Source organism: Rhinolophus ferrumequinum, chromosome 23 (assembly GCF_004115265.2).
Source record: "Rhinolophus ferrumequinum isolate MPI-CBG mRhiFer1 chromosome 23, mRhiFer1_v1.p, whole genome shotgun sequence".
Classification (NCBI taxonomy): domain Eukaryota; kingdom Metazoa; phylum Chordata; class Mammalia; order Chiroptera; family Rhinolophidae; genus Rhinolophus; species Rhinolophus ferrumequinum.
Window position 1 is genome coordinate 33,983,008 of NC_046306.1, and position 25,010 is coordinate 34,008,017.

General features: G+C 36.0%; 1 protein-coding gene across 5 annotated transcripts in view; it reads right to left on the bottom strand.

The window, feature by feature from the left end:
• TASP1 (taspase 1) overlaps window positions 1-25,010 on the bottom strand; it is a 245,179-nt gene that overhangs the window by 198,280 nt on the left and 21,889 nt on the right. For all 5 annotated transcript variants that reach the window (XR_004421841.1, XM_033095350.1, XM_033095348.1 and 2 more), the window contains one exon: window positions 1,072-1,192. Coding sequence is in view for 4 of the 5 variants with exons in the window: in XM_033095350.1 (XP_032951241.1) it covers window positions 1,072-1,192 (121 nt within the window). In the remaining variant the exon portion in view is untranslated. The remainder of the gene's footprint in view (window positions 1-1,071; window positions 1,193-25,010) is intronic.

The following is a 25,010-nucleotide window of genomic DNA, read 5'->3' on the forward strand; positions in this document are numbered from 1 at the left end:
GAAAGGAAAAAGCGAAACTGTCATGATTCACAGGTAATATGATCATGTATATAGAAATTCTCAGGGAATCTATCTTTTTTTTTTTAACTTTAATATGTACTAGAAAACCAAAAAATTGCGTGACTCGCTTTATTGCAACATTCACTTTATTAAGGTGGTCTGGAACAGAACCCACAATATCTTCGAGGTATACTTCAGAAATTTGAATTTTAATTTTTTAACATTTGAATTTTTTAACAATAAAAATATATTACTTCAAATAATTGAAAAATTAATATGCTAACACATTTTAAATGTCTATAATCTCTTGAGGGGATGAAGAAGAATGATCAAACTCTAACAAAGACTTGCACATATGCTATTTCACTGTTTTTTTTAAACTATTCATAGCTAAGATTTCATGTTTTAAATTCAGTAGAAGAAAAAAACGTTTGTTTTCAACACTATTCCAAGCAAGAATGGCAGAAAAGGGGGCCGGCCCCGTGGGTCAGGTGGTTAGAGCTCCATGTTCCTAACTCCGAAGGCTGCCGGTTCGATTCCCACATGGGCCACTGGGCTCTCAACCACAAAGTTGCCGGTTCAACTCCTCAAGTCCCGCAAGGGATGGTGGACTCCACCCCCTGCAACTAAGATTGAACACGGCACCTTGAGCTGAGCTGCCGCTGAGCTCCCGGATGGCTCAGTTGTTTGGAGTGCATCCTCTCAACCACAAGGTTGCCGGTTCCGACTCCCGCAAGGGATTGTGGGCTGCGCCCCCTGCAACTAGCAACGGCAACTGGACCTGGAGCTGAGCTGTGCCCTCCACAACTAAGACTGAAAGGACAACAACTTGAAGCTGAACAGCACCCTCCACAACTAAGATTGAAAGGACAACAACTTAACTTTGAAAAAAGTCCTGGAAGTACACACTGTTCCCCAATAAAGTCCTGTTCCCCTTCCCCAATAAAATCTTTAAAAGAAAAAAAAGAAAAAAAAGAATGGCAGAAAAGACTGGACTAAGTCTTTAGGCAGCATGGAATGGTAATAGAATTTTCTAAAGAATAGAGATAGTGTGTTACAATATCCACATACCACTCAGTGCTCCAACAGCTCCAAAATTTAAGGATTTTCCATCCATTATGCTGGCATCACACTCAATTTCACCCAATAGATTCAGATTAGATCCCATTCCTGCATTTGTAAAAGGAGAATCCTAAAAGATAAAAACAAATATTAAAATACCATTAGTCTTAAAAAAAGATTTATGGTCAATTCTTCATACACTGTTACATAAATTAGAAAGGGAAAGAATACTTCCTAACTCATTCTATGGTACCAATACTATTGTGATTCCAAAACAAAACAAAGACATCATGAGGAAATAAAATTACATACCAATATCCCTTATCAATATTGATACAAAAATCCTCAAGAAAATACTAGAACACCAAATGCAGCAAAACACAAAACAATTATACACCACGAACAAGAGGGATCCCAGGAAAGCAAGTTTTGTTTAACATTATATGAAACTTACCATGTAATATAGGTAATAAACTCATCATGAATGTACTTCACCATGTTAATAAAGGACATAAAAAAAAAGATCATGTCAACAGACATAAAAAGAATTTGACAAAATCCAACCTCCTATCATGAGAAAAACACTCAACAAAATAGAAATAGAAGGGAACTTCCTTAATATGATAAAGGGCACCTATAAAAAGTTCAGAGTAACAATCATAATTAATTGTGACAGACGAATGCTTTCCCCTAAGAAAAGCAACAATACAATACAGCAATGTTCACTCTTACTACTGCTATTCAACATTATACTGGATATTCTAGACAGGACAATTAGGCAAGAAAAAGAAATAAAGAGCACTTGCATTGGAAAGGAAGAAGTAAAGTTATCTCTACTTGAAGATGACATGATCTTGTATACAAAAATATACTCAGGACTTCATTAAAAAACTATTAGAACTGATAAACAATTGCAACAGGGTTGCAAGATACAAGATCAATATACAAAAACCAATTTTATTTCTACACACTAGCAACGAACAATCCAAAAATGAAATTAAGAAAACAATTTCACTTACAATAACAGCAAAAAGAATAAAATGCTCAGGAATTAATTTAACAAAAGAAGTGTAAAACCTGTACACTGAAAACTACGAAACATGTTGGGAAAAAAATTAGACTAAACAAATGGAAAGACAGCCATGTACAAAGATCAGAAGACTTAATATCCTTAACAGGGCAGTACTTCCCAAGTTAATCTGACTCAACACAATCCCTTACATATCCTAGCTGCCTTTTTTTGCAAAAATTGACAAACTAATCCTAAAATTCATATGGAAATGCAAGAGATTCAGAATAGGCAAAACAATCTTGAAAAGAAAAACAAAATTGTAAGTCTCACACTTCTAGGTTTTATAACTTACTATACAACTATAGCAATCAAGACAGTATGATACACGGGCAGTTGGATGGCTCAATTGGTTAGAGAGTGAGCTCTCAACAACAAGGTTGCTGGTTCAATTCCCGCATGGGATGGTGGGCTGGCTGCACCCCCTACAACTAAGATTGAAAACAGTGACTGGACTTGGAGCTGAGCTGCACCCTCCACAACTAGAGTGAAGGACAACGACTTGAAGCTGATGGACGCTGGAGAAACACACAATGTTCCCCCCAAAAAAAAAATTAAAAAAAAAATAAAAGGCAGAATAATACAAAGATATAGTTAAAGATAAACATACAGATCTATGCAATAGAATCGAGAGTCTAGATATAAGTCTTCCATTTATGGCCAATTCAACAAGGATGCCAAAACAATTCAATAAAGGATAGTCTTTTCTATAAATGGTGCTGGAACAGCAGTTAGATATCCATATGCAAAGAAATGAAGTTAGACTCTATCTCATACCATACACAAAAATTAACTCAAAGTAGACATACAGATGGCAAACAGACATATGAAAAAATGCTCAACCTCACTAATCATACGAGAAATGCAAATAAAAACCACAATGAGATACCACCTCACCCCAGTCAAAATGGCTATCATCAATAAATCAACAAACAAGTGCTGGAGAGGATGTGGAGAAAAGGGAACCGTTGCACACTGTTGGTGGGATTGCAGATTGGTGCAGCCGCTATGGAAAACAGTATGGAGGTATCTCAAAAATCTGAAAATGGAACTACCTTATGACCCAGCAATTCCACTCCTAGGTATCTATACAGAGAAATCCAAAACTCTAATTCAAAAGAATTTATGCACTCCTATGTTTATTGCAGCACTATACACAATAGCTAAGACATGGAAACAACTGAAATGCCCATCAGTAGACAACTGGATTAAAAGACTGTGGTACATTTATACAATGGAGTATTATGCAGCCATAAAGAAGAATGAAATCTTAGCATTTGCAACAACATGGATGGACCTAGAGAACATTATGCTAAGTGAAATAAGTCAGACAGAGAAAGACAAATGCCATATGACCTCACTTATATGTAGAATCTAAAGAAAAGAATAAATGAACAAACTAATCAGAAACTGTCTCAGAGACACAGAGGAAAAACTGAGGGTTGCTAGATGGGAGGGGGGTGGGAATAAGGGGGAAGGTGAGGGGATTAGAAAGCACAATCGGTAACCACAAAACTTCCACAGGGATACGAAAGTCAATTTGGGGAATGTAATCAATACTGTTGTAAAGATTTTGTAGGGTATCCGATGGACACTTGTCTTATTAGGGAGACCACTTCAGGGATGATGTAGATGCCTGATCACTGCACTGTGCACCTGAAGCTGGAGCTGAACAATAAGGAATGTCAACTATGATTTATATATATATATTTACAAGAAATGAAGTACAGCATTAGGAATAGAGACAGTGGAAACATAATGGCTGTATGCAATGTCAGAGGGGCAGTAGATCGGGCGAGAGGGGTTATCACTGTATGAGGGATATAAATGATAAATGTCTATTACATTGTTTTGTACACCTGAAACTAATAAAAAAATTAACTCAAAGTGGATCAAAGACCTAGATATAAGAGCTAAAACTATAAAATCCTTCAAAGAAAACAAAGGGGCAAATGTTCATGACCTTGGATTAAACAATGGTTTCTTATATATGACACCACAGCATAGCAACCAAAGTAAACTGGACTTCATTAAAATTAAAAACCTTGTATTTCAAAGTAAACCATAAAAAATGTAGAAAAAAACTCACAGAATGGGAGAAAACTCCAAATTATTAATCTCATAAGAGATCTGTATCCAGGATATATAAAAAATTCCTACAACTTTAAAATAAAAAGACAACAGAATTTAAAAATGGACAAAAGATATCAATGAACTTTTCTCTGAAGAAGAAATGTAAATGGCCAATAAGCTCATGAAAAGATGCTTGCCATCATTAGTCCTCAGAGAAAGGCAAATCTAAACCACAATAAAACACTACTTCACACCCACAATTCCGCTTAAAATAACATCAAAAGAATCACAAAAAAAAAAATTTGCTGCAAGTATAAATATATTCAAACCCTCAACATTGCTGGTGGGAATGTAAAATGGTATAGCCACTTTTGAAAACATCTGGAAGCTCATCAAAAAGTTAAACATGGTTACCATTGACCCAACAATTCTTCTTCTAGGTATATTCCCAAGAGACATGAATTGTCTATATAAAACCTGTACATGAAGATTCATAGCAGCTTTACTTAATATTCATTCTCTGGCATTACTGGAAACTCAAATGTCCATCAACTGATGAATGGATAAGTAAAATATGTATATCTATACAATGCAGTATTAATCAGCAATAAAAAGTAATGAAGTACTGATATATGACACAATACGGATGAACCTTAAAAACATTATGCTAAATGAAAAAAGCCAGTCACAAAAGACCACATCTTGGATGATCCCATCTATATGAAATGTGCAGAATAGGCAAATACATAAAGTAGATCAGTGGTTGCCACTGCCAGGGGTTGGGAAGAAGGGGAATGTGGAGTGACAGATAATAGGTACTGCGTTTCTTTTTGAGTTGATGAAAAAGAATGAAAGTCAGATGGTGGTGACAGCTGCAGAACTTTACGAATACAACTAAAAACCAGTGAACTGTATACCATAAAAGGGTGAATTTTATGGCATATGAATTATATCTCAAAAAAAAATACTATGAAGAAAAAAAAACTTATGTCAACAAGGTAAACACAAGGCCTGGAATCAGAGGCCAGCCATGTATTTGGAATCTAAAAGAAAAACACTACTTTGCTTTACTAATACAGTGAGCAAAGTTTTAAAAAATATATACCACTAGTTTTAAAAAATCAAGACTGTATCATACATGTTCTCCAGAGAACATGCGAAAAAGCTAATAATATAAAATCTTAACAAAAAAACAAACATCATGAGGACAAAGTCCCAAAAGACTTCCTTTTTTAAACAGGAGGGGACAGATGGGTAAGTAAAATGAGAGTAGAGAGACACTCCTTAGAATCACTGCATAGAAGAAGAGACTACTCCAAAATAACTGAGGGCCATAAGATATGAACAAACTACCTCACATTCCAGAAATCTGAGTCAATCCAGAAAATTAACTCTGCTCTAAGTTAAGACCAATGTTGCCTAGGAAAACAGGGCAATTTTGATCAACCTAAACATCATCAAATCCCAAATCATCTACAAATGGCTCCAGTTTCCTGGATTTCCACCAAATCCAAGAAAAACTGACCACATTAAAACCTTCCTATTGTGCACCTATAACTTCAGCAAACGGCTCAGGGATTTAAGACCAGGGCTTTTGTCCTAATGCAGTTAGATACTTTAATTGTCCAAGAATTTTAAAAGTAAGATCACAGTATAAGAAATAACAAAAAGATGGTATAATTAAATAGAAAATGAATGATATAGATGACAAATATTTAGAGCACTTGAAATGGCTCACTCTGAGATGGAGAAATTAACAGCAGGCTTTCTGGAGAATGCTAAACAAAAGCAAAGACTAACTTGCCAGGAGATGGAATTCCAGTTGGAGGAAATGATGGGAGCAACGTGTAGGTAATGGGAAACTGTCAGAGCCACAGAAGACACATTTAGCAAAGAGGGTTGGCTGGAGCCAAATATTGCCCCATGTCACTCATCAGAATCTGGACTTGAACTTGAAGGGGGAGTGACGTCATAAAAATGGCAGCGTAATGTGAGCCTCTTGAAATCTCCCCTGGAATTTACAACAAACTGAACAACTATAACTCCACAAAGGACTCCATGCACAGCAGACAGGCAAGACTAAGAGGCACACTACTGAAATCACCTAAAGGTGGGCAAATTGGGCATGCAGGAGGAGGACGGAAGGGAGAAGTGTGGAGACAGGGCCAGGCAGGCACAGGACGCAGACCTAGCTCAGTGCTCCGAGCTTGCTGCATCCCAGAACTACCGCAGCTGTGGGAGAGGGAAGCACTCAGACTGCTAGGGCTCCGCTTATGGCCCACAGGGCTGAGGGGGCAGCATATAACACGGCTGAACCCAACACTCATGGCAGAGACCTCAGAGAAAAGACTGAGGAAAGAAGGCTGAAAACGGTGGTTTAAGCCCTCACTGCTGAGCAGAGAATGGAAGCCTTAGGCACTGAGACTAGCCACCCTCTCCCTACCCTCCCAGAGCTCACCCCGCCCCCACCTGTCCGGTGCTAGAAGCGGAACAGCAGCAGTGTCAGATCAAAAGAACAGATTATTTGCTGTTCTGAGAACTGTGGTCCGCAGACACAGATTTGCAGCCCAACTAGTTCCGGCAAAGGGGAGGGAGCTGTGGAAGCAGGACTGGCTGTGGTGGTGGTCACCGCCATCGCTCTGGGCCACCTCTCACAACCTACCCTGCCCCTGTCCCCACCTATCTGGACAGATCCCTACAGGAGTAAACAGAGATGCTGAAACATATGGGCTCTGAATCTGGTACAGGAAGAGCTTTGGAACTTCAAAAGCTCTCCGCATCCCCACACCAACGGAGCACCTTATGACCTAGGTGAACTGTAAACAGAGTTCGAGAAGCCCACCTTCCAGGGAATCCACCAATTGTGTGAGAAGCTGGAATAGTGCAGAGAAAACATAACAGGACATTGTGAGAGAGAATAAAAGGCTGCAGTCAGAGAGAAATTAAACATTCTACCAACACCTACTGGAAAACAAAAGAAAGACCTCTTCCTATCAACCTGTTGCAGAATTCACTCCTGTAGATGTCTAGGAAGAGAAATAATAAATCATTAATTGCCATGAATAACCAAGGCAACAATCCTCAAGACAGCCAGGGAAAAGAGGATAGTAACCTACAATGGAAAGCCCATTAGAACATCATCAGATTTTTCAGCAGAAACTCTATAAGCCAGAAGAGAGTGGAACCAAATATTCAAACTACTGAAAGAGAAAAATTATGAGCCAAGAATAATATATCCAGCAAAGATATCCTTTAGATATGAAGGAGGAATAAAGACCTTTCCAGACATACAGAAGCTGAGGGAATTTTCTAACACACGACCTGTACTACAAGAAATATTAAAGAAGGCTATTCGACCACCATCAACAGGGACAGTTTGTGGCAACCAAAACATAAAAAGGGGGGAAGTAAAGGCCTGAACCAGAATATGGGAATGGAGAAAGTAATCATGCTAAGGAAAATGGAATACTCTAAACATCAAACTTTGTTTTACATAAACTTAAGGGTAACTACCCCAAAAAAAATCCAACTGAAATATATACTGTAATAAAAGAAGAAACAGAGGGGAAAAAAACATAGAATACCATGACACAGAAATAATAGACAACAACAAAAAAGGCAAAGAAATAATGGAGGTACAGTCTTACCAGAAAACTAAAGAAAAAATGATAGGAAATCCTCACATATCAATAATCACCCTAAACGTAAATGGAATAAACTCATCAATAAAAAGGCACAGAGTAGCAGACTGGATCAAAAAACTAAACCCAACCATATGCTGTCTCCAAGAGACACATCTCAACTACAAGGACAAGCATAGACGCAAAGCGATAGAGTGGAAAGTGACACTCCAAGCAAACGGTATCCAGAGAAAATCAGGTGTAGCCATACTCATATCAGATGAAACAGACTTCAGGGTGAAAAAGGTAACAAGAGACAAAGATGGACATTTCATAATGGTAAAGGGGACTATACAACAAGAAGACATAACAGTTATCAATATTTATGCCCCCAATCAGGGAGCACCGAAATATACCAAGCAACTACTAACAGAATTAAAGGGAGAAATTGACTAACGCACAATTATACTAGGGGATTTAAATACATCATTGACAGCTATGGATAGATCATCCAAACAGAAAATAAATAAAGAAATAGCAGCCCTAAATGACACATTGGATGAAATGGACATAATTGACATTTATAGAGCATTTCATCCTAAAACATCAGACTATACTTTTTTCTACTGTACATGGAACATTCTCCAGGATAGACTATATTTTGGGACATAAAACTAGCCTCAGCAAATGTAAGAAGACTGAAATCATACCAAGCATGTTCTCTGATAACAAGGCTTTGAAATTGGATATCAACTGCAAAAAGAAAGCAGGAAAAACCACAAATATGTGGAGATTGAACATCGTACTTTTAAAGAATGACCAGGTAAAAGAAATAAAAGGAGAGATCAAAAGATACATAGAAACAAATGAGAATAAAAATACATCCTACCAAAATTTTTGGGATGCAGCGAAAGCATTTTTTTTGTTTGTTTGTTTTTTTTTTTTCATTGGGGAAGGGGAACAGGACTTTTTATTGGGGAACAGTGAGTACTTCCAGGCCTTTTTGCCAAGTCAAATTGTTGCCCTTTCAATCTTAGTTGTGGAGGGTGCCGTTCAGCTTCAAGTTGTTGTCCTTTCAGTCTTACTTGTGGAGGGCACAGCTCAGCTCCAGGTCCGGTTGCCGTTTTCTAGTTGCCGTTTTCTAGTTGCAGGGGGAACAGCCCACCATCCCTTGCGGGAGTCAAACCAGCAACCTTGTGGTTGGAAGGACGCATTCCAAACAACTGAACCATCCGGGAGCTCAGCGGCAGCTCAGCTCAAGATGCCGTGTTCAATCTTAGTTGCAGGGGGCGCTGCCCACCATCCCTTGAGGGACTCGAGGAGGTGAACCGGCAACCTTGTGGTTGAGAGCCCATTGGCCCATGTGGGAATAGAAACAGCAGCCCTTCAGAGTTAGGAGCATGGAGCTCTAACTGCCTGAGCCACCGGCCCGGCCCGAAAGCAGTTTTAAAAAGGAAATTTATATTCTTACAGGCCTATCTCAAGAAATAAGAAAAATCCCAGATAAATAACCTCACGTTACACCTTGAGGAACTAGAAAAAGAAGAACAAATGAAACCCAAAGTCAGCAGAAGGACAGAAATAATAAAAATTAGAGCAGAACTAAATGAAATAGAGAACAAAAAGACAATAGAAAAATTAATGCGACATAGATTTGGTTCTTTGAAAAGATTAACAAAATTGACAAACCCTTGGCTAGACTCACTAAAATAAAAAGAGAAAAGACACTAATAAACAAAATCAGAAATGAAAGGGAGGAAGTTATTACTGATGCCACAGAAATAGAAAGGATCATCCAAGAATACTATGAAGGACTATATGCCACCAAATTCAATAACCTAGAAGAAATGGACAAGTTCTTAGAAACATATAGCCTTCCTGGGCTGAACTATGAAGCATTGGAAAATCTAAACAGACCTATCACCAGTAACGAAATTGAATCAGTCATCTAAAGCATTCCCCAAAGCAAAAGTCCGGGACCAGCTGGCTTGACTAGTGAATTCTACCAAACCTTCAAAGAGGATCTAATACCAGTCCTGCTCAAACTCTTCGAAAAAATTGAAGAAGAGACAGCACTCTCTAACTCATTTTATGAGACCAACATTACCCTGATACCAAAACCTGGTAAGGATAACACAAAAAAAGAAAACTACAGACCAATATCTCTGATGAATACAGATGGAAAAATCCTAAACAAAATTCTACAAAATCGAATACATTAAAAACCAATGCATTAAAAAGACTATCCATCACAACCAAGTGGGGTTTATCTCAGGGGCATAAGGATGGTTCAACATATGCAAATCCATAAATGTGACACATCACATAAACAAAATAAAGGACAAAAATCATATGATTGTATCAATTGATACATAAAAAGCATTTGACAAGATACAACATCCATTTATGATTAAAACACTTAATAAAATAGGCATAGAAGGAAAATACCTTAACATAATAAAGGCCACATATGACAAACACTCAGCTAATCTCAGAATTAATGGTGAAGAAACTGAAGCCCTTTGTTCTACGTTCAGGAACACAATAGGGCTGTCCCCTATCACCTCTGCTTTTCAACGTAAGTGTTGGAAGTCCTCGCCAGAGCAATCAGGCAAGAGAAAGAAATGAAAGGCATCCAAATTGGGAATGAAGAAGTTAAATTGTCATTTTTTGCAGATGACATGATGCTATACATAGAAAACCCTAAAGACTCCACCAAAAAGCTATTAGAAACAATCAATGAATACAGTCAAGTTGCCAGCTACAAAATCAACGTACAAAAGTCCATTGCATTCCTATATACTAACAATGAAATCTCAGAGAAAGAAATAAAAAAAAAAAAACAATTCCTTTTGCAATCGCAGCAAAAAGAATAAAATTCCTAGGAATAAACTTAACCAAGGATGTGAAAGACCTATATGCTGAAAACTGTAAGACATTTTTAAAAGAAACTGAAGAAGACACAAAGAAATGGAAAGACATTCCATGCTCATGGATTGGAAGAATCAACATAGTTAAAATGGACATATTACCCAAAGGAATATACAGATTTAATGCAATCCCCATCAAACTCCCAATGACATTTTTTAAAGAAATAGAACAAAAAAATCATCAGATTTGTCTGGAACCACAAAAGACCACGAATAGCCAAAGCAATCTTAAGAAAAAAGAATAATGCTGGAGGTATCACACTCCCCGACTTTAGCTTGTACTGCAGGGCAACAGTAATCAAAACAGTATGGTATTGGCAGAAAAACAGACACATAGACCAATGGAATAGAACTGAGAACTCAGAAATAAAACCACATAAATATGGACAGATAATTTTTGACAAAGAAGCAAAAACCCTACAATAGAGAAAAGACAAGCTCTACAATAAATGGTGCTGGGAGAATTGGAAAGCTACATGCAAAAGAATGAAACTGGACTGCTATCTGTCACCATGTACCAAAATTCATTCAAAATGGATCAAAGACCTAAACATAAGACCTGAAACAATAAACTGCATAGAAGAAAACATAGGTACTAAACTTATGGACCTTGGGTTCAAAGAGCATTTTATGAATTTGACTCCAAAGGCAAGGGAAGTAAAAGCTAAAATAAATGAATGGGAGTATATCAAACTTCAAAGTTTCTGCACTGCAAAAGAAACCATCGACAAAATTAAGAGCCAACCAACTGAATGGGAGAAGATTTTTGCAAACAGTGCCTCCGATAAGGGGCTAATATCCAAAATATACAAGGAACTCATGCAACTCAACAACAGAAAAACAAACAACCCAATTGAAATATGGGAAGAGGACCTGAAGAGACATTTCTCCAAAGAGGACATAAAAATGGCAAATAGACATATGAAACAATGCTCAACATCACTCATCATCAGAGAAACGCAAATAAAAACCACAATGAGATATCTCCTCACTCCAGTTAGAACGGCTATCATCAACAAGACAAATAGTAACAAGTGTTGGAGAGGCTGTGGAGAAAAAGGAACCCTCATACACTGTTGGTGGGAATGCAGATTGGTGCAGCCGCTATGGAAGGCGGTGTGGAGGTTCCTCAAAAACTTAAGAATAGAATTACCATATGACCCAGCAATCCATCTCCTGGGTATCTACCAAAAAAATCTGAAAACATTTATCCACAAAGACACGTGTGCTCCAATGTTCACTGCAGCTTTATTTACGGTGGCCAAGACATGGAAACAACCACAACGTCCTTAGATAGATGAATGGATAAAGAAGTTGTGGTATATATACACAATGGAATACTATTCAGCGGTAAGAAAAGATGCAATAGGACCATTTGTGACAACATGGATGGATCTTGAGAGTATAATGCTAAGAGAAATAAGTCAGACAGAAAAAGCAGAGAACCGTATGATTTCACTGATACGTGGTATATAAACCAAAAACAACAAAAGAACAAGACAAACAAATGAGAAACAAACACTCATAAACACAGACAATATTTTATTGGTTACCAGAGGGTAAGGGGGGAGGGGGTGGTAGATGAGGGTAAGGGGGAACAAATATATGGTGATGGAAGGAGAACTGACTCTGGGTGGTGAACACACACTGTGATTTACAGATGATGTAATACAGAATTATAGACCTGAAATATGTAACTTTACTAACAATTGTCAACACAATAAACTGTAATTTAAAAAAAAAAGATTCTGGACTTGACTGGAAAAACAGTGAGAAGCTAGTCAAGCTTTCTGTATAAGAGAAATCAAGATGAGTATATTGCTCAAGGAAACATAAACTGACATTCATATATTTTATAAAAAAGGAGAGGAGACTGAAACCAGAGAGACCAAACTGGAGGCTATTTTATAATGTAGGCTTGAAATACTAAGCACTTGGCATGGTGGAATGAGAGTAGTAAGAACAGAAAAGAATAAAAAGAGAGGAAAGAATAAGAACTGTTAAACTTCGGAGACAACTAAAACTGTTAGTAAAAAAAAGGCATTTTATAAGATGGAGAGAAGAATGTGCATAAATGATTTTGAATAAGACCTTCCAAGTCAATATTTCTAGCTAAGTCGTTTACAACTAAATCTTGGGAAAGAGATCACAACTAAAGAAAGATTATGGTTTAAAACAGATGAAGACTGAAATCTTGCCCTGGATTATTTTGAAAAATATAAAAATCCCGATCAGAAATCTCTGTAGCAGAAGACAAAGAGATTGTAAGCAAAGTTAATTACCATCATATTACAAAGGTTTTTAAACTCTATATAACCTCCCTTGCCTGATCATATATATCTTCAAAGTATGTGAGAAAGGAATTGAAATGTGAGAAAAATGTAGAGCATCCATATTTAGTAATTCCCAAAATACACATATGAGATTGCACTATATCAACAATCTTTGAAATAGGATATATCAGCTAATCAGCTATACAAAGTTAAATTCAACATAATACCCAATTAGAAATCACAAACTGAACAAACGAAGTCATTCTGAAAAGGATTCCTGCATGATGGTTTAAATTTGACATTTTAAAAATACGTAAGAAAAACGTATGTAAAAAAAATAAAGGGTATCTTAGAAGCAATTTTGTTTCAAAAATATTTCTCCTACTTCAAAATATATTTATAACTTCAAAAGTGTGCCTACTGAACTCTGCTTCTGACTATGAAGTCAAAATCCTAACTAGAAAATCAGACAAAATGTATGAAACAGACTTCATTCAAACGCCAGCACAAGACTCTCATCCCAACAGAAGAGACACAAATCAGGTGCCTCAACTGAATTCCTAGAGATACCTTCCAAGCCACAGCACAGGGAAGAGAAGCCAATGTTGTTTCTGAGTTCAAGAGACAAAGTTGTGAGTTCAAGGAGGCCAGAAAACCAGAATATGCAATACAGGGTACAAAGAAGGCAGAGCTACACGGAGAGAGACTCAGCTACCCATATTGGCCCTTAGTCTCCAGATAAATATTATACTTGTAATGAAACTACCAGGGCCAAAGAAAGACTCTCTGGAAAACTTCAGTAAGCTGAACAGTTTCTGGAACTCACACAGAGGTTATTAGAATAGGCCATGTTCCCATCAGCCAGAGTGAAGATTATCAGATAAAGTCTTAAGAGGCTACTCTAGACCTGCACTAACAAGGTTTTAAAGAAAGCCTCAAAAGGATCAAGCTGATGTAAACTATCAACGGTGTCCCAGAACAAAGTCCTACAATATTTGAAGAAATGCTACAATATCCAACTCCCAATAATGTACAATTCACAGTTAGTATAAAACCAAAGATGACCAGACATGTAAATAAGCAGAAAAATACAGCCCAAAACCAGAAGAAATGATCAAACAATAAAAAATAGACCCAGAAATGACACAGATGATAGAATTAGCAAACAATTCTAATGTTTTAGCTAACAATGTTAAACTTGCTTTCATAAACATACCCTAGATATCCAAGTAGGTATGAAAAAACATGAGGATCAGGAGTAAAGAAAAGGAAGCTATAAAAAAAAAAACTAAATTGACCTTTTAGAGATGAAAATATAACAATCTAAGATGAGAAACACTCTGGAACAGAAAAAGACTTTTACATTAGGTAAAAACTAAAGAAATCTGAATGAAGTGTGGACGTTATTTCATAATATTGTATCAGTATAGGTTTATTAATTGTGAAAAACGTAGCATACTAGTGTAAGATGTTAATAATAGGGAAAATCAGGTGTTGGACATGTGGGAATTCTCTGTACATCTTTTCAATTTTTCTGTAAATCTAAAACTATTCTAAAATAGAAAGTTTATTTTTAAAAAAATCAAGTCATATCCTGGGAGAAAAATTTTATAAAACATAAAGGTAAAGGACTTGTATCCAGAATAGATAGATAGATGATAGATAGATAGATAGATAGATAGATAGATAGATAGATAGATAGATAATTCCATACAATTCAGTAAGACAATCCAAACTTTGTAATAGGCAATTTAACATACAGATTCATATACATGAAAAGATGTATAACATCATTAGTCATTAGGGAAACGCATATTAAAACCACAAGATACCACTACATAACCACTAATGGCTAAAATTAAAAGACTGATAATATTTGAGTACTGGCAAGAATGTGGCGTAACTGCAACCCTCACACAGTGTGGCTGAGAATGAAAATGGCAAATAGTTTGGCAGTTTTCTTTAGTCATACACTTACCACAGATCCAGCAATTTTATTCTTAAGCATTTATTCAAAAAAAAAATGAAAGCATATGTCTACCCAAAGACTTGTATTCAAATGTTCCTATCAGCTTTAATCAGAACAGCCCAAAATAAGACACAATCTAAATGACCATCAAATGGTAAATGGATAAACAAATTGTGATATATCAATGCAATGAAATACTACTCAGCAATAAAAGGAACAAACTCCTAATATACCCAACAATATGAATGAGTCTCAAAATCATTATGCTAAGTGAAAGAATTCAGTCACAAAACACCATATGTTATGTGATTCTATTTACATCAAATTCTAGAAAAGGCCAAATTATGATAAAAAGCAGAGTGGTTGCCATGGGCCACTGAGAGGAGAGGATCAACTGCAGATAGAAATATGAGGGAATTATGGGGGGATGGAAATGTTACATATATCATGATTGTATTGGTGGTTACATAATTGTATACATTCGCCAAAACTCATCAAACTGTACACTTAAAACTGGTGAGTTTTGCTGTATACCAATTATACTTCAATAAAGCTAACAAAAAAGTGTACCTATCACTTGATATAAACTGATCAGCCTACATATTAACTTTACTTTTATAAATAATATACATAAGCTCTTTAAATGTTCATTTGTTGATTTTCTAACCTGAATCATTTTATACAACAAGTAATCATTATGTGCAATCAGTAAACAGCAATCCTTTAAAAATCTGTCAGACTCTGTTATTCCCTTGTTAAAAACCTACAATGATTTCCCATAATACTTAGAATAAAATCCGAAGTGCTAATTCCCAAGGTTTACATCCCCAAGGGGCCCTACATGATCTTGCCCCTTCCTCCTTCTCCCGATTTATTTCTTCCCACTTCCTCTCTCCTTTACTATGTACCAGTCACACTGACCTCCTTGCAATTCCGAGCACACCAAGAACACGCCCACCTCAGGGCCTTTACTTTTGTCCATTCATTCCTTTGAAATTCTGAGTTCAGTAAGTGATTCTAGTAGGGAGAAGTCAATAGATGCAGACTGTGTGTGTGTGTGTGTGTGTGTAAGCATACATGTACATGTATATATAAATAGCTACTGTCCCATGGGTATAAGTATTATAAAGAACAATGAAGTAGGATAAAGGACAATGGAGTACTTTTCCCTCTAACCAAAAACTGCCTTCCCTGGCATCTTCCCATGGCTTTCTCCCCTATTTCATTCATGTCTCTGCTCAAATCACATATTTTCAGAGGGCCTTCCCCTTGCTGACTTAGCATTTCCCCAACCATTTTCTTTTCTCTTACAATTGTATTCTTTTTATGGCAACTTTTACTACCAGACATTATATACAATTTGGTCTAAATCTCTGCATAGAATGTATACCCTAGAGGTTTAAGTGCTTGGCACACAGTAGGTACTCAATAAATATTTGCAGAATGAACAGAAGTTAATTACAACTAGCTGTAACTAGAATTGCTCATTGTAAACAATAATCCCTTAAGCAAACTGATGTTATTGAATCTTGGAGGTTACTCCTATAGAGAAATGCCAGGAAAAATGCAGTAGAGTGCTAGGAATTCAATCTTTTCACAATTAAAACAAAAGAAATTAAATAAATTCAGGTAATAGTATTTTCAGTTTCTAAAAAAATCAAATTTTAAAGGCATAATATTTTTTAAGCTTCCTTATAACTTTCAGAGGAGGTAAAGATTTTAAAAAGTAAGACCCTTTGACTATTTAACCCAGCTAAGAGAGGGCAGGAAGGCCAAGAAAGAAGGCCGACCATGACATGGAAACACTTTCTACTAATGAAATTTGGAAACATCAAACCAAGGCCAAGATCTGAAAAGCATTACTCTTTTACTATAAACTACAACCTGTATTACCCATTTAATGTGCTTTGCTTAAAGCATAAAATAAGAGCTATTTGTTGGGCCAGCCCGGTGGCTCAGGTGGTTGGAGCGACATGCCCCTAACGCCGAGGTGGCCGGTTCAATTCCCACATGGGCCAGTAAGTGTGCCTTCTACAGCTAAGATTGTGAACAATGGCTCTCCCTGGAGCTGGGCTGCCGTGGGCTGCTGAGAGCTACCAACCGACTGCCTTAGCCGGGCGGGAGGGAGTGCAAGGCTCATAATACCAGCATGGGTCAGGGAGCTGTGTCCTACACAACTAGACTGAGAAACAATGGCTTAAACCGGAGTGGGGGGAGGGAGGCGGAAGGGGGAAAAAAAAGAGCTATTTTGCAAGGCTATGGAGTATGTTGTACCTCTGGGGCTTGGGTACCAATCTATTATGAGATCCCCTATTAATACCATCTTACAGATACAAACAATTTAGTTTTCAAATGTACAAAAATGAGCCTGGCACATTATAAAATCATTTTTATATAAAACGATTTGTGTTTGTCCAATTTCCAATCTTCCTTTAAGAAGCTAGACATCTACAGAAAATTACTAATATGTTAGTATTCGTACCTTGTTATTCAAGTGCAAATTCAACAAACACATCATTAAGTGAATGAAACATAGCAGACTGAAACTTTGTGATATAATTTCTTATTCAAAATTAAGTAGGCTAAAATATCAAAATTAATTTAATTATTGCTTTCATTAATAAGCAGGTACCTTTATTAATGTAAAGCTGATGAGAAAGGGGGGGAAACAAACAGCTTTTGAAACAAATTATTTCTCAATTTTTTTAATAGAGGGAAAAAAACAGATGTAACTCCACTGTCGTTATAGTCTTTTTCAAACTAACACTGGTAAAACTTGTGCAATATACCTATCTTACTTGACACTATCCCAAGAATTACAAACTCCTTGGTATCTCATCATCAGTTCTCATTATTTCCAGAATGAATGAAGGCCAATGAACATGTATTGCCAAAAATCATCTCGGGATTTTTGTTTAGTAGCCTATTAAGCTCAAATTTTTAAGAACTGGATTGTTGTAAGATTTCCAATTTAGATTCCTTTGTGGTGGTATAGGTTAAGATTCATTCATTCAAAAAATATTTATTGGATACCTATGTGCCAAGCAAGTCTCTTCTATAAAGAGCCAGGTATATTATATAGTTCGGACTTTGCAGGCCACACAGAGAATTCTACAACAACTCAGTTCTGCCTTTGTAGTGTGAAAGCAGCCAGAGAAATACACAAACAGATGATCATGGCTATCTTCCAATAAAAATTCATTTATAAACAATGAAATTTGAATTTCATAGAATTTTTTGGTGTCATAAACTATTATTCTTCTTTTGACTTTTTTCCAACCATTTAAAAAGTAAAAACCATTCTTAAGTTTGCAGGCCATTCAAAAACAAGCAGTAATCCAAATGTGGCTTTTTGGCTATAGTTTGTTAATCCTTGACCTAAACCATAGAGCAGTTAACAAAATAGAAAAATACCCTTGCCCACATGGAGCCTCAATTCTAGCTAAGGAAGACAGACAATAAGTAATTAAATAAATTGGATGGCATATTAGACAGTATATGCTGTCTAATGGCACATGCGGGAGAAAAATGAAACAGGATAGGAGACAGAGAGTACTGGGCATGATCAAAGAGCTTTAACGGGGAGACAAGAAGACCACAGGGGTAGTTACAATTTATTTTTCCTTTTAAATGTTTATTTTGACATAATTTCAGAAATACAGAGAAACACAATAGTAATACTATATAGTATCCAGAATATATGAAGAACTCCTACAACTTTCACTAACAACCAAAAAACCACCCAATTAAAAAATGGGAAAAGGACTTAGACTTCAATAGACGTATCTCTGAAAAAGATATACAAATGGTCAACACGCACATGAAAAGATATTTAACATCATTAGTCATTAGAAAAATGAAACTCATAACCACAATGAGATACCATTCACACCCATGAGGATGGCTATAATCACAAAAACAAAAAATAACAAGTGTTGGCAAGAATGTAGAGAAATTGTAGCGCTTGTACATTGCTGCTGATAATGTAAAATGGTTCAGCTGCTGTGGAAAGCTTGGGTGTTTCACAAAAAGTTAAAACACAGAATTAGCATACGACCCAGCAATTTATACTGAAACAAATACTTGTATATGAATGTTCACAGCAGCACTATTCATAATAGCAAGAAAGTGGACACTCAAATGTCCATCAATGGATAAACAGATGAACAAACTGTGGTATATCCAATGAATGATATTGAATAATAGTCCACAAAAAGGTGTAACTACTGATACATGCTACAGTGTAGATGAACCTTGAAAACAGCATGCTAACTGAAAGAAGCCGGACACAAAAGGTCACATATTTTTTGATTTAATTTACATGAAATCTCTAGAATAGGTACATCCAGAGACAGAAAGCAGATTGGTGGTTATCAGGGATTGCAAGAGGAGAAAATGGGAGAACTGCTTAAGGGATACAGGATTCCCTTTGGAGCGATGAAAATGTTTTGGGACAAGACAGAAAAAGTGGTGGTAAAACATTATGAATGTTTAAATGACACTGAATTATTTATTTTGAAATTATTATTTTTGTGTTCTATGAATTTCACCTCAATTAACAAATAACAAGGCAGACACAAGAGATTCCCCTCAGCAAGATTCCATTTCAGAACAGGCTTTACCCCAGAGTGACTGGAAGGGGGCATGAGGGGTCTTCTAGAGGACTGCAAGTGTTCTGACTCCTGATCTGGGGTCTAGTTACTATACACGGCTAAATTCACTCTGAAAAATTCAAGAAGCTGTCCCTTTTCAATAAATGTGTATACTTTCTACACTCAAAGATTTGAAACTATAATGTGAAATTTTGAAAAAAAATTAACTGCAGATTTTTTAAAAAACTGTTAGCATTGTGGGGTAAAAAATTCCAAGGGATCTCTCTGTATTATTTCTTACAATTGCACGTGAATCTGCAATTATCTAAAAATAAAAAGTTTATTGAAAAGAATAAAAAATGAAAATTTCTAGACTCTCATCCCCGAAGATTGTGATTTAGGTCACATGAGGTAAACACAGGGAATCTCCATTTTCTTTGAACAAGCTAGCTACCTCAAGTGATTCTGATCCATCTGAGCCATGGCCCTCACCTTGAGAAACTCTGACCTGAACGAACTCCGTAAGTTATTTAACTTCACTTTGTCCGCAAATCCCGTTTTTGAGAAGGCTGGTAAAGGCATATATCAGCAACAGCATAGAAGAGGTGGAGAGTACTAGAGCTAAGCCATGTTACAAAAGGTAACCACACTGAGAGCCAGGATTCAACTTTTACTAGAGAAAAGTTAGATGAATTGGAAAAACATTAATAAAATGTGAGAGAATCACTGGTAAAAGGACATACAAAGCTTTCCCAGTAATCATCACAGATGCAGCCACAAATATTATGCGCAAATCAATGTTTTTTTCTTAGTATGTTTTTCATTAAGAAGAAGTGGAAACAAAATAAATGATATTGGAAGCTAAATGTCCTTTAGGAGGTTAGCAAGACAAAATTTGGAAATGAGTGCAATATGCTTATACTTATAGTCATTTCCGGTATGTTCTTCACTACAAACACTAAAAGTAATATTTTTCTCCTGGGACTAAAAGTAAATAAAGGAACAATTTGGTTCAGTCTTAGTTGGGTCACAGAGTATTTTCATCTGCTTTAGCTCCAGATCAAAACTCTCTGGACTGATAGATACACTTTGGTTCTGGTTCAAATTGCTTTAATGGGAAATTTTCTGTCAAGTCTTCAGTTTGAAGTTCATTTTTAAAATAATTAGTTAATACTGAAGTCCAATTCCAATTTGTAAAAATTAAATCAGAACTCATTCCAGTTTTACTCTTACTTTTGGTAGAAACCCATTGCAATAATTTGCAACCTCTAGAACATTAAATTAATGTCAATTAAACCATTAATTCACTTTCTCAGCCCTTCCAACAAGACAAAAATTGGCATCTTTATCCAAGCCTTATTTTCAGCTGTACCTTGAACTGAAATATATATAGTCTTAGTCTCTTATACTCAAAAGGGGCAGCTGTCACTCTGCCCTGGCAGACTGCAGCCCTGCGAGACGGTATGCTCCATGAGGCCAGTTCTCATTTTTTTCAAAAGAAATTAGAAATCCCAACTTTTTGAGTCTCCTGATTTTTAAATATTGGCAAGAAATTCCAATTTTCAAGATCTTGTCTATAGGCCAATCAGCACACATCTGTAAACTGTCTCTTCAGTAACTTCTGGCCTATGTCACATTGTAAAGGTTAATAAGGTCTCAAGCTTCCCCAAATGCAAAATCTGAGCTTTGGAAAGTCTCCAGTTTACCACATAATACAGATCTAATCTGACACAACTGCCAGTCCTAACAAATCATGATTTTACTCTCATGCTTAGCTGAATATTTAAAATATTGAGTATTCTTACCTCTTGCTACTTAAAGAAGAAATACAATGATAAATACAGAAGTAAGCCATTTAAACTGTGCTGTAGTCTAACTACTATGTGTCAATACACCTTTACTAAGAGGTTAGTAGTCACACATGCCATATATCTTCTGATTATGACCATTAGAATTTATAATGCTTTTTTTGCCTCTCCAAAATGAGTCCGATGAACTTCTTATCCAGAATCCACAGGATAATGATGAAATTTCATGGTTATTTTTCTCAAGAAATACCTTGATCACCATTAGTATAGACAACTTCACCTACAACTTTACATAATGAACTGCAATTATCAAGATGTTAAGAGAAAAAATGGTATTCTCTTTGGAGCTAGTAGTTTGAAGCAAAATAAATCAAATCAAATAAATAAAACATACCCCACATACAAAACTTACATAGTTCCATAGGAGGGGGAATATAATAGTTCAAATAACATGGAAAAAACTGACAAAGAAATAATCAGGTAAAATAATTAAAGGATAATGAGACTCTATCTATAAATTATAGATACTAGATCCCATACAGTTTTTGTAACAGTTGGCTCTTATGTTCTCAGTGTGAACATTAGTGATTTCAAGATCAAGGCAACAGGCACATGAAATTAAACAAGTATTAAATTTTAAAGAAATGATGACATCCAGATGGATATTTACAGGAAGAAAACATTTTGAGTAGACTAGTACCCTGCCTGTGAACAACATCACAATTAGCTTATCCAAGTCTTGCCCATCCATCTTCTCCCCAACCTGCCCATTCATCATTGCTTTTCACCTCTTTTAGGCTACAGGAGATGGGCTTAGTGGGTGAAAATTAACCAATTATTCTGCCCTTTGTCCAGTTCTGAAAAAATACTCAATGAAAAGAAAGTGAAACTACAATATTTCTTTTTTTTTTACTATTAAATTTCATTGAACTGTTAACCTTGTTTCCCGTGGTTCGCTAGTTGGAGAATGTGGACAATAATAGAGATCTGCAACATGAAAATCACAAGATTATGGATTCCTCTAATGTTTGGTACAATACTGACTTAAAAAGCAGAATTTTCACAACTGGAGCTAACTGAAGGGCATGGTATCTGTTATCATGGGACTACAGAAAACAAGGTTGAAAGAAGCTAGACAGATTATCCAATTTAAATATCCAGTTTATAAGCAGTAGTTAACTACACCTTAAAAGATCTCCAGGGAAAGTTATGTTCGTGTGATATGAGCATGCTGTGTCCAAAAGTACAGGAAACAGGCAGCTCCCACATAGCAGAGGGCAATTGACCATTATTAATATTCTTAGTTAATGCTTGTTTACAGAATCATTTTCAGGTGACTGAAAATAAAAACCAGAAAACCTATTGTTATCCATGTGTTGAAAAGAAAAGGAAAATAATGGTGCTGCCTGTTCTTAGAGTCGTTCTCTAAAACAGGGTCATGAAAGCATATTTTCACCCAAGTACTAGCCAATTATCAACATTTAAGACATGTTTTACTGAGATACATTCTGTGTTGCCCCAAAAATAAGACCTTTTATTAATTAATAAAAATTAATATAAGACCCAGTCTTATAAGACCAGGTATGATATGATATGGTATGATTCAATACAATACAATACAATATAATATAAGACCCAGTCTTATATTTTTTTGCTCCAAAAGATGCACTAGAGCTGATTGTCCGGCTAGGTCTTATTTTCAGTGAAACACGGTACTATTGTTTATGTTTAGGTTTTTAGCCAATTAATATATTACTAAAGAATGAAAAGTTTAAGAATTAATGGACTTTAACCAATAATTTTCAGCAGTTAGCCAGTAACATTTCTACTAGGCCCAAGTGAAGTATCTTTCATTCATTAATACAGGACCACAGGGCATACTTAGACATCAGAGGCTCAATTATCTAAAAAGAGTTTCTCTAGGGAAGCAAAAAACTTTCCATTTTCATTCTGTAACTGCTTCTTAATGATAGAAAGTATGCTTTCTTTTTTTGGCATTCTCCCTTTTCTCTCTACCTCAGGACATATTTACAGATGCACTGGCTGCTTTACAGACATGCTAAAAGTTCTTGCTGTGGTTGATCAAAGTTGGAATGCCTGAGGAAATTACTCAACTTAGACAGTCCAGAATTATATCTAGCCAAATCGTTACAGTGCTCTACTTTAAACATGTGTTAAAGTAATATTTTAACTATCCTGGAAGTAAGTTGAGAGAACATTTGTTTGCATCACACTTTGTGAACACTTGAATCAAATACAGTATGTTGAATACCTAGTTTTAGTATCTGTGACAGTTCATTTTTTAACTGTTCAATTACACAAAAGAAAACATGTTGTATGTTAACAAAAAAACTCTCACACACAACAGTATATGTATTAGGCACTAAGACTTTTTATGATCTTCTTGAAGCATCCAAGTTCTTCTGGAAATGTCAGAATAAATGTAACAAATGTTGGTATTTGTTTATTATAGCATTTGATGATCTGACATACACTAGTCTGTCAAAAACTGGAACCACGTTTTTCTCAAATTTCATTATTTAAAAATTTTAATAAAAAAGCACTTCACATCTGTCCTTACATCCTTTCTATTATTAATCTGACTAATTTGCAAATAAACATATAATTAAGCAGAAAAATGACATCACAGCAGTTTATTTTCATGTTGGTTTTTTTTAATTGAAAGCCACAGAATTTCAGTACAAAGAATTACTTGTCAAATATAACACAAATCTCTAAAATATTGGCTTCAATAGACTTGCACATCTGAAATAGTTTAAACTTTATTTTAGTTGGATTCTTTACGATGTCCAGGAAGAGGTTAGCACACACGGTACCTGAAATTGTCCTTTCCACATGAGCTACAATAGAAAAGACAAATGTAGCTGTTTCTCTAGTAAAGCCAAATTTGGCATCCACCTATACATCCCTTCAACCTAAACAATTACATCTTTTAACCATGCTGACAATAATACAAAAATATCACTCAAAAAAAATCCTAACAGACCATGGAATTATAATAACTTAAACCATCCTTCTAGCAAATGTGAGGTGAGGACATGGTTAGAATTGGGGGGCGGGGAGGGCAGGGTACTACTAACTTATAAGTAGTTAACTTACACTTATGCTTTTTTTTTTTTAAAGATGTCCAACTCTCTAGAAAATGTTAACATCTGCATATACGCCAAAAGAGGCAAACATAAGCTCTTCACTGAATATTCTGAGAAGCCTAATAAGTGTTACAGTGCTGACGCCCTGTGTTATGGTATATGCCGGTCATGACTGTGTCAGTAAATGGGTATACACCATGCAGGAGGCTGGACACTGAGTGAGACTGACTGCCAGTAAAAACTCCTTAGCAGGGGGAATGGGCACAGAACTTTGGTCAACTGGGATACCTACGATTCAATTTTAAGCTGTTTGCTCTGTTATAGTGAGATGTAATCCTTATTATTCTAACACTTAGGTAAAGCCTGCTACCCACATAAAAATTAGATGACAGAAAGAGAAAATGAATGAAAAAAAAAATAATAAAATAAGCACTATTTTGTTCTGCTTTGGGGCAGGATCTAGGATATGATCTTGATGGGATTCCTAAAAATTATGTAACTTAA